Source organism: Acomys russatus, chromosome 1 (genome assembly GCF_903995435.1).
Source record: "Acomys russatus chromosome 1, mAcoRus1.1, whole genome shotgun sequence".
NCBI classification, from domain to species: domain Eukaryota; kingdom Metazoa; phylum Chordata; class Mammalia; order Rodentia; family Muridae; genus Acomys; species Acomys russatus.
In genome coordinates this window covers 62,861,674-62,879,154 of record NC_067137.1, presented here as the reverse complement: position 1 = coordinate 62,879,154, position 17,481 = coordinate 62,861,674, and the positions used below count along the sequence as shown (strand labels likewise).

Here is a 17,481-nt window from a genome sequence, read left to right as displayed (position 1 = left end):
GAGGATACCATAATCATTAGTGTGGTTTTGGTGAAATAATTGACAAACAGACCATTAGGAGAAGAGAGAGCCCCAAACCCATAGAAACATAGTTAACTAAATTCTGATAAAAATCAGTAGGTGGCGTTAGAACAAGTAAAAAGCCACACATAAATCTAAACACAGACTGAAGGGAACCATAGATTAGTAAAATACAAAGAACCTAAAAGATAGGAGAAAAGTCCTGTCTATTACAAGAAAATTTAGCTAGTCTTGGGTGTGGTTATGAGATTTTAGATACACTACCAAAGGCATGATCCATGTATGACCAGAAAAGTAGCATATGAAAAGATGTGTCATATGTCATCAATGCTAATTACAATGATGACGTACCCCCACGTCCCGGTTACAATACCAGATGTTGAGAGGGATGTAGAGCAAGCACAACTTTCATTTATTGCTAGAGGGAGTAGAAGATGATGCCACACAACAGAATACTACTCAAAAATAAGACAAAGGGGCTAAAAGTCATGAAAAGATGAGAGGAATCTTAAATGTATATTAAGTGGGAAAAGCTTATCTGAAAAGGCTGCACACTATATGACTCTGACATGGCATTTTAGAAAATACAATACAATGGATCAATGGTTACCAGGTCTCTAGGTAGAGGAGAAGGTACAGGGAGAAGGAAGATGAACAGTGGAACACAGGTGATTTTAGGACCCTGAGATTATCCCACGTGATACTGCACTAGACATATGCCATCATACATTTACTAAAACTTAAAGAATACCTAACACAAAAATGATTTCCAAGGTAAACTAGGACTTTACCTAACAATAATGCATTAATATTGATACTGACTTACCAAACTGTAACAAACACGACACACTAATGCAAAATACCAATAATGGGAGAAATCAATGTGAATAAAAGGGTGCACGGAAGCTGTTTTTACTTTTCAACCTAATCTCACCTCATAGTGATTGAACCTTTGGCCTCACACATACTAGGCGAGATCAATCTTTTTTCTTTTTTTCCTATGAAAACTTAAAACCACTCAAAGATAAATGAAGGCTCATAATTTAAAACCAAAGACATAGTGTTGGAGAGTTAAGAGTGTCTGCCACTCATGCAGAGGATCTAAGTTCAGTTCCCAACACCTGCACCTGACAGCTCACAACTATGTTGATGCCAGCATGCATGTGCACAAACACACAAAACATAAATAATTTTTAAAAATTTAGAAGCCCTATAATTAATGGTTTTGTTCTGTTTTTTTTTTTGAGACAGGGTTTCTGTGTATAGCCTTGGCTGTTCTGGACACATTTTGTAGACCAGGCTGGCCTCAAACTCAGAGATCCACCTGCCTCTGCTTCCCGAGTGTCTGTAATTGACGTTTTGGTGGAACATTAAAAGACACTCTAGCTGGGTAAGGATTGGGGAAATATTCTCAATGAAGTTTACTAATCTTTGGGAGGGGGGTTAAGTGGCCCTAGTAGTTCACTTTGATCTAATAAACTAATGAATGATTGCTGAATGCTTGTTTGTTTTACATAATCTGTATTTTAAACTTCTGCTTATATGGTTTTCTTTCTACTGTACAGGCTTTCCTACTTCCTGGTTGTTGATTGATGGGGTTACTTGTACATATTATTTATTTATTTAAAGAACCAGTAAATTTTATTAGGGTTACTTACAGGAATGTAAGGTAATGGTTACTTATTTTTCAATCTTTTTTTATTTAGTATTTTTTATCTTGTACACATTTTTAAAATATAAAATCACTCTAGTATCTTGAGTAACACATTGGCTCCTAGCATAAAATGCCTCTTCTGAAGAATTAACAACCCTCGACTAAACACTTTCTGAAACCCACAGGGTCTTTCAAGTAGAAGTGCTTAGGTGAGGAATGATAGCATATCAAAGCATGTCACACTGATGGCCTCTGTGACATAAGCCAATTCTAAACACATACCCAAACCATTAGTGTGAAATGACAACAAGGAATTTCACATGCAAACTGCACTTTGTAGGGCACTGTTTTTCTTAGCTTTCTATTTCCAGAACTCTCCTCTCTGCCTCTCACTCAATAGACTCTCCACTTGAGGCATCACGTGACTCTACCATAATGAAATCTTTACCTTTTGGGCTTCACATTCTATCACTGTCTCCTCAGAGAAGCACTGTAGTCTCCCAGGTCCTCAAACATACCTGCTACTTTGTCTTAAGGCCTTTGCATCTATTGCTCCTTCTGCCTAGAGGGCTGCCTGTGAGATCTCTACTACTTGGCTGCTTCTAGTGAGTCAGAACTCAAACACCATCCATTTGTCTGCTTTGCTGTTCTAGCACTACTTCTTAGCATCTTTTCTCCACTATATTTATTGCCACTACAATCTTAAGCTATAGGAGAAGTTGTTTTGTTTATTACCGCATTTTTAGAGCCCGAACAAATATATAGTTACTCAATAAACATGACTAAACAAGTAAATTATTTTAACCAAATGTTCTAAAACCAAAAATTCTAGCCTGACCTACTAAACAGTATATTCATAAAGATAAATGGTGGAAGATGCAACTATTAAGATACATAAAAATACACCAAAATCTTCCACAGATACACTAATTAGCTACTTGGGGTCTTGCAACCTAGTTTAGTAGCAGGAGTGGAGCTTGGCATTTTCCTGACTTCTACAGCTATGATAATACACATATGTATGTATGTATGTATGTATGTATGTCAGGAAACATGTAAGAATTAACAAACTTTAAATAATGAAACAAAATGTATAAGCCACCCCCCAACCCCCCCCACCAGAGGATGGGGTTAAATTTCAAAGCATTCACAGGACTATAAACAACTGTCACACTTCCCAGAATTTAAATTTTTTAAAAATTTTATATGTATGGGTATTTTGTCAGCATGCATGTCTATGTACCATATGTGTGGCCTCAGAGGCCATGGGAGGGCATCAGATTCCATGGAATAAGTTATAGAGAGCTGTGACTTATAGCATGGTGCATGCCGGGAGCCTCCACCAGAGAAACAAAGGCTTCACGGAGTCACGGTCTCTCCAGTTCCTAGGATTTACTTTTACTATTTACTTTCACAAGGTGGCCAGCAAAGTGACACACACAGAAAAAAATGAATAGCTTAAAATACACAATTATACTTCATTAGAAATACAACAGGATGTTTATTTTACTAGTTTAGGCAGTTAACTTTTTACTTTCTGTATTGGGTTTATAGTCTTAGCCTTAAAAGAAAAGCATTTTCTCCTACAGAAGAAAATAAGAGCATTCTACCAGGTTTTATACAGTATGTTTTCTCCTCAGGAGACAATGACCTCAAACAGGTGGAACTATTCTTGTTGTTGGGGCGTTGTTTTTGTTTTTGTTTTTGTTTTTTCCCCTGCATTTAACAGAGATGCAACATAAGAAAGTGGAGACAGACTGCACAATTACATTTTATATGTGTGAGAATATTTAAAATACTGAATATCAATGATATAAACTATGCAGGTTGAAATTCCATACTACAAAATATCCATTATCTATGTATTAGTTCTTTTCTATTGCTTTGGCTTCTTAAGTCCTTAACAAATAAAATGCCTAAGTCCCTTCTCAAAAACAAAACAAAACAAAACAAAAACAAAAACAAACCCTCAAATCAAGGTACTTTCTGCATCTTTGGCAACCGACACATACACTCATCCTTTAGAACAATTTGACTGCTCGTACTGAGTGGAGAGCAGTCTTTGAGTCTGGCATTTGGCTACTGGACTTAACACTGGATGCCTTGAGAACGAATAGCAGCAGAGTACTGAAGGGTTCATCAAGCCAGCTCATGCACTGTAGCTGTAAGAGGAGGAACTATGAAGACAATACCGGTAAGTTCCAATATATTTGCTTAAAGAATCACAGTCTTACGCGAGGAAGTAAGGCGGTTCAAGTTAATAGACATCTAAAACCTAAAGTTTCAGAACCAGTTACACAAATATGTGATGTAATTACTGTGTATTTTAAACAGTACCATATCAGGAAGACCAAGGGTTTGAGGCTTACTTGAATTCAGATATGCTATGAATGTAAATATACAATGAACTTGCCAGATCGCACAGATAAAAGAGGACATAAAAGGTCTCATATTCTAAACAGAGTATGTGCTGAAATGCTAATATTTTGGACATTAAGCATTATGTACAATATACTACTCAAAGAAATTTTACTTACTCATTTTGCCTTTTTAATGCAACTATTAGGAAAACCTAAAATTACCCTGGCAGCTGATACTATATTATGGTTAGAAAACACTGAGTTAGAACCACTGAACTTTGGTCAATGATGATGACAAGAAGGAAGAGAAAAGGGTTTAATAAGACTGAGGCAGGAGGATTATAGTTTGAGGTCAGCCTGAATTATACTGTAAAACCAAACACCAAACAAAAATGGAATCAAAGTATGCATTACCCACGGTTGTACACGTAGCTGTCTAACAACAGAGCAAGCGCAGCAAATGTAGAGACAGTACAGAGACGCTGCAGCACAGAAGAGACCACATTGCAACTACTGGGTAGCCAAGTGGTCTTGCTGGGTTCAGAGGTTCCCTCAGGCCTAGAAAATGAACCCAGCACTGCTGCATTGTAATCAAACCTTATACTGCCAGAGAGATAAAGGACAGACATCAGTGGACCGTGGAGGGAGGAGTCACATTTACCTTTATGTGTTCCAAAACCGCAGTGGCAACATTTGTATGGAGATCAATAAGTCTTTTTTTTTCAAGGAGTTCTGGCAAAGAACTACAAATTACAAAAAAATTTAAAATTAACCACAAGTTTTTAATGAAAATAATGCAGACCTTAATAAAAAGCCTTGCTGGTGCTTCATGAGGACTCAGGACACTGAATCAAAGCAACAAACCAACCTGTCACCTGAACTAGCTCTCTAGGCTTGAACACATGCCACATGCATCACTTCAATACAGGTGAAGCTATCTTACAGTATCCAGTGATAACACATTACTTCCATAGTTTCACATTCTGTTCCCAATGTTTAGGCGTTTAGAATAAAATAAGATCAATAGTTAATTAGATAAAAGTATTGAAAACCTGTTTCAACTGGATTAAGAAAATAGCAGTAGCAACAGCAAAATTATTGATGGCAGGCCCTACTTTATCACTAATACTGTTTTCCTTTTAAAATTACTCGATCTGGAAATTTGAAACTATTCAGAGGCAGTTACTCTGTGTAGGTGAGAGGAACAGAAACCAGCCTAAGTGTGTTCCAAGCACTCAGTTCTTCAAACTTAGAGGGACATATGCTCATACCCACTGTTCCCTATAATTAAAGTTATTACTGATTTTTCACATTCAAAGTGAATCTCCTCATTAGGAAGACTGAAAAGAGACATACTATGTGCTCACCTGACAGCTGATGTGAGCTTGGCAGTGTTATCAGAAAGCATGCTGATGGCCCCCTCATCCTCTCCTTCTAGTCCCTGTGAAGCGATGAAAAGGCTCTTACAACTTTAAAATTCACAGGCCCAAGCAGAAAAGTCAACACATTCCAAATATTACTGATAAGCAATAATAAATTGGGTCACCCAGCATGAACAATATCCTTTGGAGGGTAAGCAGACACGTTCTGACAACTACAAAAGGGTAGCAGCCGCCACGTTAGTAGGAGAGTAAATAAAGGGTCAGCCGGCATTGTCATACACGAACTGCTCAGACATCTGCTGCAGGGAACACAGGATTCAGGCTCACAGGTGAAATCTGACCACGGTACAGAAGAGCAAGCCATCCTGGGGTACACATCTCTAAAACTAATGATATTACTTATAGTATTTCAAATCACACTCCATTCCTTAAAATACAGTTTCTTCTTAATATTTAGATGTTTTTTCTAAAAACAGAAACCTAAGAAGGGTGTGGTAGTTTAGGCAGGACTGCCAGGAGTCTGAGACTAGCCTTTCCTATGCCGTGAGACAGTTCCTGAAAAACAAACAACCTTAAGTAAGTTGACAATAACTTAGTTGTTATTCAAGTAGTAAATGATCTTAAACTTTTATGAAGGAAAAGGAAGCAAACTTCCCCACCCCACTCCCCCAAGACAGGGTTTTTCTGTGTAACCTTGGCTGTCACAGACTCACTTTGTAGACCAGGCTGTCCTAGAATTCAGAGATCTGCCTGCCTCTGGTTCTGAGTGATGGGATTACAGGAGTGTGCCACTGGGCACAGCTGGAAGTAAACATTTTTACTAAACCTCTGTAGACGGTCTTCCTATACCTTTACTCTCGGGGTCCAAACAGGATCTTACCATAATGCTCTTCAGTCGTTTGACCTCATCTTCTTGTGCTCTGTAGGATTCTAGTTCTTGTTGGACTGATTCTGCGACTTCTGGGAATGGACTGAAACAACGTTGCACAAGATTAAAAGATAGTAAAAGATTAAAAGATATTTTGAAATATATACAAGATTATTAATAAAAATAGTTTTGAATATATTTTATATATAGCATAAACAGAAAATAGCAAACATAAAACTGATTTAGAAATGTGTATCACAATCATACATCTGCAAAGCCTTAAATTTTACTTCTAGCCTTTTTATTGATATTATATTTTTCTTCAACTATATATTAACAAAAATATTTTATTTACTTACATGACTGAAAATCAAAGGAAGACAAATAAGTCAAGTATATTAAGCATTAGCTAAATATTATCACCAAAATTAGCAGATGTCAGAGGGACCATTTAACTATAATGACAACTTTTAAAAAATATCATCCTTAATTGAGTACTCTTAGTATCCTTACTGGTGAAGAGAGCACTTTGAATACCTCTTAACGCCTCTCTGATGATATGTAATTTCATGTATACCACCATTACATAAGGAAATGTAGACACGGAATTCCAAAGTAAATGATATTTAAAGTATTTCAATAGTATCTCAAACTACCACCATCACAAAAAGATAGTAACAGCTCTCTGCTGAGAAGCCAAATCTTTGTTATATCCACATGGCTTTCTTCTCATTTGTTTTTCAAGTTTTAAGTATAAAAAAGAGATTAAACATACAACCCCCTCCCTGCCCCTGCATGTTAAACTACAGTTATCTCCGACTTTTCTTTAAACACTGCAAGATGAGGCCCCAAAGCACCCATATTAAGGGCAGAGACAGATTTGTATCTTTATAGACACACATGCTTCCAGAATCACCAATGACAAGCACTGTGTTACTTCTTAAAGAAATAAAGTCTTTCTTTGTTTCGAATGATCTCTCTGGACTAGATAACTTTCCCAGCAGTTTCTGAACTATCAGGTCTTTTAAAGGACACAGCAATGGGGTAGGACGTCCCCTCTGACCTACAACATCATGTGGCAGAGCACTGTAACCTTCTCTCTCGTCACTTCTCATGACTGAATAAACCTCTGGACTTCAGACTCAGGTCTCGCCTCCTGGATATATATAGCATGGGGTGTGTTTGAGGGATAGCATGCAACAAAAAGGAAAAACACAACCCTGAAATTTTTCTATCCCACACTCAAATGAGAGACAGGTCCGAGGAACTGGTAGCAGAAAGACTACTGTGCAATTTGCAGGATTAGCTTCTGAAGAGAAATGGATCTTTAAACAACTAATGAAACCAGAGGAGACAGGAAGAAACTAACGCTGACACTCATCTGTGACTGATTTCATTACAGCTGTCACTGATTGTGTCAGTGCCCTTTATGTTGTATCCTAAGTCCAGCAGCACTTCAGTTCTGCTTAAAGGATAAACATTTTAACTGCTGATATTTTCTCTTTTACCTTCCTTTATGTTTCTGCCAAAATTTATCAACTGGAGTTAAATCGTAAGACTTCTTGTTTTTCCTCTTTGGTCTAGCACCAGCCGGAGAATTTTCCACTCCTGCAGATTCTTCCAAATTCACTCTGTTTAAGTGGAAATCCTAGGAAACAGTAAAGTTGTTTAAAATAACCGTTTTCTGAGTTTAAGAGCCACAGTATTTCCTAGACAAGGAAAATATTCATTGTTGCTGCCCTATCTGGTATATCCAAGCACAACACAGACTAACGTTTAACAGGTGCCCTTCCAACCCTCCACTATCCACAAATGTGCTCTCAAGTGTTTCTGAGTTTTAATGGAGTAATTATAATTTCAAATATACACATAAAAATCATAACAAGTTTCTCTGAGAAAAATATACTTTTCCTTAAAGACAAGACTTTTCCTTTGGTCATGTTTTTATGAGTATGGTATGTTTATAAATGGATATGATTATGTTTTTAAAAGGTTAAAACACAATAAAGGTAAAAGCTACAAGAATAGTACCTCCTTTCACGTATATTCTAAGAGTGGGTCAGTACCCTTCTCTGCTTTGGGTTAATTTTACTCATGTGATGCTTGGGTTTTTGTTTTGTTTTTTTCAAAATTCAAACCCCAAACAGGTTAAACTAAAGCAAATCTCTTCTATCCTTTCTTCCCTTTTCCACAATGTGGCTTCTTTCACATTTTAGGGTCAACTTTGTCCAATGACAGCGAGTTAGAGATAAAGCATGATTTGATGTCCCCTACAAGTTCACATGCTTTAATGCTTGGTCCCCAGCTAGTGGTGATGCTTTGTCAGACTGCAAAGCTGAAGAAAGCGGGTCTTTGGCCCAGTTCCTTCTGTTTCCTAGACACTGGCATGATGCAGCAAGTAGATGCCATGACAGGAGCCATCCTGCCACCTTTCCTGCCACAGTGGACGGCATCCCCTCAAACCCTGAGTCAAATAAATCCTTCCCTCAGGCGGGATGGGATGAGGGGATAAAACATGGCTGTTTGAAGGTGATAACAGAAAGTGAGCGAGAAAGAGACATTATCAGGTGTAATTGAGATGCAGTCATCTTAGTTCTGAGGCATCAATGATTTTTTTTTCGGGTCTGAGCAAGTTAAGTAGACTGAGCACCATCTAATCTCCTCTAGATAAAGCAAGGTCATCAGTATTGAATTGGGATCCTTAAGGGCACACTTTCTCACTTTTACAAATTGATTCCTTACTACAGCTTATTGAAATGTCACTTCCCTTCTGATATAAAAAAGGCATGATATATACAGATACCAAACTACCAGACTAGAGAAACATGTCTACTTTCTCTCATATAAATCACAGAATGAACAAAGCAGCCTGCTCTTACTGCTCCACGAAGTCCGTTACCATGAAACAGCCTGCTTGCATGTGGAAGGCCTGATTACTTATCCTTCCCATAACTTTTAGAAAAATTAATACAACCTGTATTTCAAAGAAGAAACAAACAAAACATAGCGCTGACTTTGGTGCCTAAGGATCTACAGACTGTGGCAGATATGGAATGCAGCCCCAGGCATCTGACTTTAAAGGTTCTGTGCATAGCACTGTGCTAACTCTACCACAGAACACGGCTGCTTGGAATCAGAGTCCTCAGTATAGATAAAGGCTAGAGAGAATGACAATTAATGTCCAGATTGACAAAGAATAATAAACTGCTTGCTGGTGTGGTGGTAAATGCTCTGGAGGCAGAGGTAGCTGGATCTATGTAAGTTCAAGTCTGGTCTATGAGTTCCAGGACAGCCAGGGCTACACAAAGAAATCCTGTGTAAAAAAACAAGAAACAAAAAACCCTGCATGTTTGTAGTGGTGGTGGTGGGGTTCAAACTGTTAATACTTCAACCTCTAATATATTTTCTAAAGACTCTCTATCACGGTTTAAATTCTTCTCAGTTTCCCAATTTATTATCTAATCTTTGCTTTGCACAAAGATTATCTATACAGGACTAAGGTAAAAATAGCATAACCGTGAAAGCACTTTAAACAATGAGTAGACATTGAGAGTTGCATCTGAGAAGTGTGGCTTTTAAAAGTTACCTAAGAAACAAAAGATACAGAAGGAAAGCATCTTTAAGTGGCTAAGTTTTTTATTAACTAAAATTTCTAGTGAAGAACTATTTCCATGGTGATGACACAGCTCATTTGAATACAAAGCAATTTGTTAAGAAAGCACTGCTCTAAAATTAGGAGAGCAAGTATTACTACTGAGTACTGACAGAGTACTCAAAATACAAAGTGATCAGGGAATGAAAGATGCCAAGAGTTCTAAGAAATAACATAATAGCAAAAAGAACATTTCCACTGTTTGCATAATAGCAAGGCAAATAAAAAACTTAATTTTGATCTAAAAAATTGGGAAACTAGAACAATTTGTGCTCTACTCAATCAAGTAAAAGAGAAAACATTTGGACACTAATGAAAAACAACACAAGTGGTTTTTAACACAATAGAAATTAAGCTGTTTCCACTGACAGTCTGAAAGGCTGGACAATGGTGCCTCAAATTGCCAGATATTAATAAAGGGATGTGCTAAAAAGACCGAGAAGCCTCGGACAATCTTCTTCTCTTCTCACAAGGTAAGGCAAATCTATCTGTACAGTCAAAGATAGCTAATGTGAACAAGATTATCTAGGACAGGAGATAACACCTACTACTCAGAGCTAAGATGGTTAACCATATGTGACAAAACAAAATACAAATAATTTTTATTTTGGCAAGAATTCCAACCTTTTAAACTTCAAATACTGTTACAGTAATCATTGAACAACTTGTGTATTGCAAAGATGTACTTTGGAGTCAAAAGTAAAATGTCAACAACCAAGGTTTTCACACTACACACAGTAGGTCCCACTAAGCAACCCTTAACGTTGTACATATTAACCAATGATAGAGAAAAACAGTACAGGAAGTGAAAACACAGGCTTTTGGGTAATGATGAAAGTGGGTACAACACAGGGATGCTCTCCCATGTCCCAAGGCTCTGGCTCCTATCCTGACGCTGCCCATTTAGGACAGCAGAAATGACCACCCTGTGGAGCTCATCTGAGAGGTGCGTAGGTCGTAGGTCGGGGTCTGGAGTACCATCAGTGGGAAAGGAAACAATTAGGAGAAAGTGTGATGATTTGTGTCGAGCTGGAAAACACCTCTCCTACAAATTATTTCCTAAGACATACAGACTGACTTTTGCCATTTTCCCCCCAAGGCAGTGAAAAGAAATGATCTCCATAAAATGAACCAATAGGCGAACACATCAGGTTTGAAATTGAATGGCAGCATCTACAATAGCTTCCACTAATTTTTGAAAAATTAAAGCATTATCTGAAAGAAGAAAATCTTCAAAGGGCTTTCCCAAAACCAAGTCCAGTGAGGGTAAGTTTTCAACACGAAGTTGTAAGCAGAAGGCAGTGTGTGCGCATTTGTTCCGTAGCAAATGCCCCAGAGGCAGCTGCAGGTCAGCTATGTGACCTGGGGAGACAATGCCTTTACCAGCACCCAGGAAAGTGTGGAGGCACAACAATATTCACAGCTATTAAACAATCTTCCGTCTCAAGAAGCACTACACCTACAGTGCTTTGTAAGAGTCCACAAGTTGGGAGGGAACCTGAAGTTACACAGTAGGGCTCCAAATGCCTCTGTCGCTTCAGAATAAATGCATCCATATTATCTAGAAGGTAAGCTTCTGGAGAAATTATATACATTTGTATCTATAACCACACTCTTTTCTTGAATACGCAGAGAAAACATCAGAATGATGATGTAGCGATATTACGTTATTTTACAACTTAAAATTATTTTGTTAATTCTCAGATTTTTAAGTTGTTTTACAACTTAAATCCACATAATTTGTTTTACAAAAGCTATGTAAGGTTTCTTTGGCTCAAATCAACCTGTTAAATAAAGCTCAAGCAAAACAAAGATTACAACATATTCGTAAGAATGAAATGAAAAATTAGGCCACACTGATGCTTTAAAATTGTACATAAAACCAATGGTTGCCTAACGTACTGTTACAACTCTCACACTACTACAGTAAGCCCTGACATAATGTAACACAATCTTTACTCTCAGAGAATGAGAAACACTTTCTGAGTCTTTCTCATGACTGACTGCCCATGCTAGACTGATAGAGTCATGTTGGGAAGATGCCCTGGCCAATGTGATAAGACAAAGACATGATAATGTGAGTAGCAAAATGAATGAGTATATTTATCTGATAATATTTCTAATATAAGAATCCATTATCTCATAAAACCTAACAAATGACAGTGTTAACTGCTTCTACAGAACGTGAAAGCATGATTTAACTCTCCAGAGAGACAGAGGAATAAACTCTAAGACGTCGGTAAGGAAATTTACTTAGCCAAGTGTATCAGCTGCAAGAGACATGGATGGAAGGCTAGCATCAGACAGTCTCCATTTGCCGTTGACAATTAATACAACCTGGGGAGTGATCATCATTGTCAGTAAGGAACAAATGCAGAGAACCTTTGCAATGGATGGACCACGCCCATGAAATTTAACCTATTCATCTGTCTCACCTGTATAGTGCTGACAAACATTACATTTCTGACGATACCATAAAGCGGAAACAACCCAACACCATAATGAAGTCACTCAACAAAGAGTTGAAGCAAATCAAACTTCTAACCCCAGCAATACACAAGACATTGCGAGACAAAGAAACATGTGAGATTGTGCCAATCATCCAAATGCAGAAAGTAGGGAAGCCTTTAGAAAACATGACCCAATTTCTGTATCCAAAAAGTTGAAATTAAAAAGGAGTAAGAAGCCCCTTCCTCCTGCCTGTCTCCATCTCTGAGCACTGGGGTTACAGGCACACCCAAGCATGCCTGGCCTTTTCTGTGCCTGCTGGCTGTCCAACTCAGGTCCTCATGCTTGTGCAGCTGGTGCTTTCCCCAGTCCACACAGTGTAGCTATGCAGAACCCAGGGAGGCTGAATGGTGTCTGTGGGCACCGTGGCAGGATTCCTTGACTTGGTTTTTTGTGTGTTTATGTTTCTCATTGCAGTACTAGGAAGTGAATCCAAGGTCTCAGTCACTCTCGGAAGCACACTCTACTACTGACCCACAACCTGGCATTTTGATTCTGTTTCTATTTGAAATGTGCCTTAGACTAAGTATAGCCCACAGATGTTTTCCTTACCATAGTGATACGAAAGTGCTGGCTGAGATAGTGTCATCATTTCGAATCTCTGAGGGTGAACAGAGCTCTCCTGACCATAGAAACACAACTATCATAGGAATTAAGAATTATTTTAAACTCTGAGAACTGAATGTTGATTAGACTGGAAGCTCAATCTACTTTATTTTAGCTCAGAACACAAGGTATCCTGTGTTGGCAATGTTTCTAGAGAGCTTGCTGACTCTTACTGAGAGTTCCTCATAACCCTAGGGTCTGAGAATTGGCTGGAACATATGCCGTGGATATACTGCTGGCAATATGAAAATATTTGATAATTTTAATTAATATGCATTTTATTCAGTCTTAAAACTGTTAAAGATCTTGGGCTTCATGACTAAGAACTACACTGCCCAATACTATTGTCACTCGTGGCAATTAAATACCTGGAATACAGTTAGTCTGAACAGAGATGTGATTTAATCATAAAAACACTCTCGATTTATACTATTTCATATAAAAGGAAGAAATATAAATTTAAATTTAAATGTTATAAATTGTATGTTGAAAGCTAAAACTCACATTGTCATATTATATAATATAATATATATTTTAATTTTTATTATTTAATTAATTTATTCATATTACATCTCAATTGTTTTCCCCTCACTTGTATACACTTGTTCCTCCCTCCCTCCTGCTTTAACCCTATTCCCCTTCCCTAGGTCTATGACTGAGGTGGACCTCCTCTCCCACTACATGGTCATAGGCTATCTATCAAGTCTTATCTTGGTAGCCTGCTTATGCTTTTTCTGAGTGCCACCAGGCCTCCCTACCACCGGGAAGTGGTCAAATATGGGGCACCAGAGTTCATGTCAGATTCAGTCCCTACTCTCTACATAACTGTGGAGAATGTCCTGTCCATTGGCTAGATCTGAGTAGGGGTTCGATGTTTACTGCATGTATTGTCCTTGCTGGTGCAGTAGTTTGAGCAGAGCGCCCTGGGTCCACATCTACCCGTATTGATGTTCTTCTTGTAGGTTTTATAAAATATATATTATTGCTGGGCTTACTGGTATATAATTGTAATCCTAGCACTCTGGGAGGCAGAGGCAGGAAGATCTCTGTGAGTTCGAGGCCAGCCTGGTCTACAAAGTAAGTCCATGACAGCCAAGGCTGCACATAGAAACCCTGTCTCAAAAGCGAAAACAATATACATATATATTTCATTATTTATTATTTATTCATTATCTGTTCCTTTTTATCTTCTTAATGTGACTACTAGAAAAATCCAAATTTATATTAATAGCTAATAGTTACTGATTATAAAGTATTGCTTTAGGACCACAAAACTTTGGTCAATGATGACAAGTGGAGAGAGGAAATAAACGCAGAAAACAATGACGAAAGCATAAAATGGGATGAGCATGACGTAATCCCAGCACTAGGAGGCTGAGGCAGGACCGCCATGAGTTTGATGCCAGCCAGGACTATACAGGAAGATCACGTCTCAAAAGAGGGGTAGAAATTAGGATGTAAAGTGAAATAGCACAGAAAACTCTATTAGTAGCAGTGTGTAGACAGACACCCAGGAAACCTATCTCAATTACCACAGTTCTTCCCAAGAGCTAATATAGAAATGATTATCAATAGTTTAGTTTTCAGGAAAACATAAATGATATAAAAACCAAACTTCAACTTTGTTTCCTAACTATAAGTTTTACTCCATCTTGTGGAGGCAAAGGGTATTAACTATGAAGACTTCTAAAAACTGTAATTTCTAAAGTAAGTAACTTTAAAAAACAAAACAAAATGAAAGCAAAGCAATAAATAAGGGTCCCTAAGGCTGCCATCAGGCTCTGTTAGGTCTGCCTTGTCTTTCTGAGTTCTGATTTCCCTCCTTTTCTGTCTCACTTTGGATGCTAGCAGGAACCCAGGAGTGCTTTGCTGGTACATGGGTTTCCCCACTATGTGGCTACTGCTAACACAGCTTAACTCCCATGGCAGGGCTTTCTTCCTCTCCTCTTCTCCACTCTTCCATGGGCACTCTCAAGACCTATAGCCCACATTCCCCAGAGGTATTCCTTTTTACTAATAAAACCATCTTGGATCTTAAAAAAAAAAAAAAAAAAAAAATCAATAAATAACGGTACAGCTGTAATCTATAGCAACGGAGGGGAGGGCAGCTGTGAGCTGGGTTCCAGATGGACCTGAGCTGTGATGTGAGAATCTTCCGCAAAAAAAACTAAACAACAAATAAAATATTTAAAAACTGAATTAAGATTAGCAAAAGCAGGTTACAAAACTTGTGTGGTTTATTGTAACCAATCTCTACAAGACTGCAAACTTTATCATGTGAAGACGATTCAAGGAAAAATAACCTGGCCATCTAGTCACTCCTCCCTGCCTCTACCTCTAAAGTGCTACGATTATGAGCGGGAGGCACTGTGTTTGCTTTGCCCTGAGCTCTTAAATAAAGACCACAGAAGACGCTGTAACTTGAAAGAGTGGGGAGTAAGGGAGTCTAGTGCGCAGCATACAAACTTCAAACTAGGGCCTGGCATTCGCCCTGCTCAGGCACATGCTCCTGTCTGCTGACGAGGACTGAGCACCTAGGTCTTACCTCCCATGCTTACAGGGTTTTGTATTTCAATTTCCTGCATCTAGGAGAGTCAAGAAGGAGCCCAGGAGTGCTTCAAATTGAGCAATCACAAAGGCTCCCAGTCTGGCGATGATGGCACATGCCTTTAAGTAGAGGCAGGTGGATCTCTGAGATCAAGGACAGCCATAAATGAGGAACAGTCTCGAAAAACGAAGAGGGGTTGAAGGAGGGAGACTCCGTGCTACTTCACTTTGCTACCTCTTTCAGCATGAGATAATTTTCTTTTACCCTCACACAGCTCTGGACCTGGAACAGTCTGTCTTCTTTGCTATCTCCAAACTGGCTAACTTGGCCTCCTCCTGAAACCCACTCCAGTCTTGAAATGCCCTTCACTAGTCAGTAACAGTTGCTCTCAACCAGAGGCAAACGTTACCCCTTCCCACCTCTTTTCCCCAGGACACAATTGGTATGGTGGGAAGAAACTTTGAGGACTGATTAAGGCTAGGGAAGATGCCAAACATCTTAGAATACCAAAGAGGCCCCCACAACAAGGAACAGTCCAAACTTTATTGCCAAGATCTATATTACTCACTACTGCCCCCTTCTGGATAGTCTTACATCATGCATCATTAAATGTTTTCTTGATCATTCCCACTGGCTCACAAATATGTGTTAATTTCCCTTTTCTGGACTTCACATTATCATTTCAGCAATCACTCCCCTTTCCAACTTTCTAGTTAAAAAAGAAAAAAAAAAAAAGGAATTAAATGCTTCTCTTTTCAATCTGTCTTAAACTCATTTCAATCTGTTCTGGCCCGAACTTGTCTCTTCCCTTTTATTTCTCACTTGTCTTTCTCCCTTCATGGACCCTGAGCTTCCCTAGAGCTCACTGTGCAGCTGAGGATGGCCTTGGACTCCTAATTCTCCCACCTCCAACAAAGCAGCTAGGGCGACAGTTTAGATTGCTTTTATTCAAATAGGTGTGTGACTTAAGTCAATGCTCTGTACTTTCCTGTTTCTTGTGTCCTACCTACCTGCATTTCCTTCTACTTGTCTCCCAGGGCACTTCACTGTGGCTACTAGGGTACCCTGCCATTTTCCACACACACCTGTACCTCTCTCCCTAGAATGCTGTTCCCCTTTGGCTACATTACTTATACTTTACCTCCTTTGGATCATCCTTACCTGTCATTTTGTAAGTGAGGCCTATTAGGTTTTTAAAAGCCCAGTCCTGTTCCCCAGCACTCATTCTGGAGTACCTCCTACACCTTCTGAGTGGTTTCTATTTTTGGTTATTGCCTGTCTCTTCTTCCTCGAATGCAGTTTCAGGAAGACAGGAATACTTGTGTCTTTTTATTGTTGCTAAAGCCTGGGTCCAAAATATCTGTGCATTCATCAACCTCTCACTTGGTTTCTCAAGATACTCTCATGTCTTATTTCTGAGGCTCCCTTCGGCTCCTTTTGCCTTCTGTAATGAATGGATGTGAACTAGTATTTCCTTGACATTCTTCCCGAAGTCGCTGGAATAGAACTCTATGTATGTAGAATTGGACAGCTTCTACCAGTGAGCTTAAATGTGATTTATTTAAGTAAATGCTTTAGAGTATCTTGGTTTTATAGAGATGCACTGTTAAATAATTATCTGTCATAAGCCTCTTTTTTCCTTTTCCTATGGCACATACGCAGTCTTTGTGATAAAGACCTTATGTTGTAACTGTGCACTCTGTCCTGGAACTGCTTACCGAGGAAGGCCTTGAACCTCAGCCTGTCTTCCTGCTACAGCTTCCACAGTATTGGGATTACAAAAGTGAGCCACTGTGCCTGGAAAATTCTCTTGCATGAGCTTCTGTCTGTAAAATGGGACTACTGCAATCTTACCACTGTTGACAGAATTACTCATGCATAT

At 38.7% G+C, this 17,481-nt stretch overlaps 1 protein-coding gene across 1 annotated transcript in view; it reads right to left on the bottom strand.

Annotated features, from left to right (window-relative positions):
* The window catches only part of Scfd1 (sec1 family domain containing 1), a 63,347-nt gene that overhangs the window by 23,192 nt on the left and 22,674 nt on the right, over positions 1 to 17,481 (bottom strand). The window contains exons 11-14 of the mRNA XM_051145777.1: positions 7,794 to 7,933; positions 6,298 to 6,388; positions 5,403 to 5,476; positions 4,697 to 4,778 (exon numbers count right to left, since the gene is read on the bottom strand). Of these exons, the coding sequence (XP_051001734.1) occupies positions 4,697 to 4,778; positions 5,403 to 5,476; positions 6,298 to 6,388; positions 7,794 to 7,933 (387 nt within the window). The remainder of the gene's footprint in view (positions 1 to 4,696; positions 4,779 to 5,402; positions 5,477 to 6,297; positions 6,389 to 7,793; positions 7,934 to 17,481) is intronic.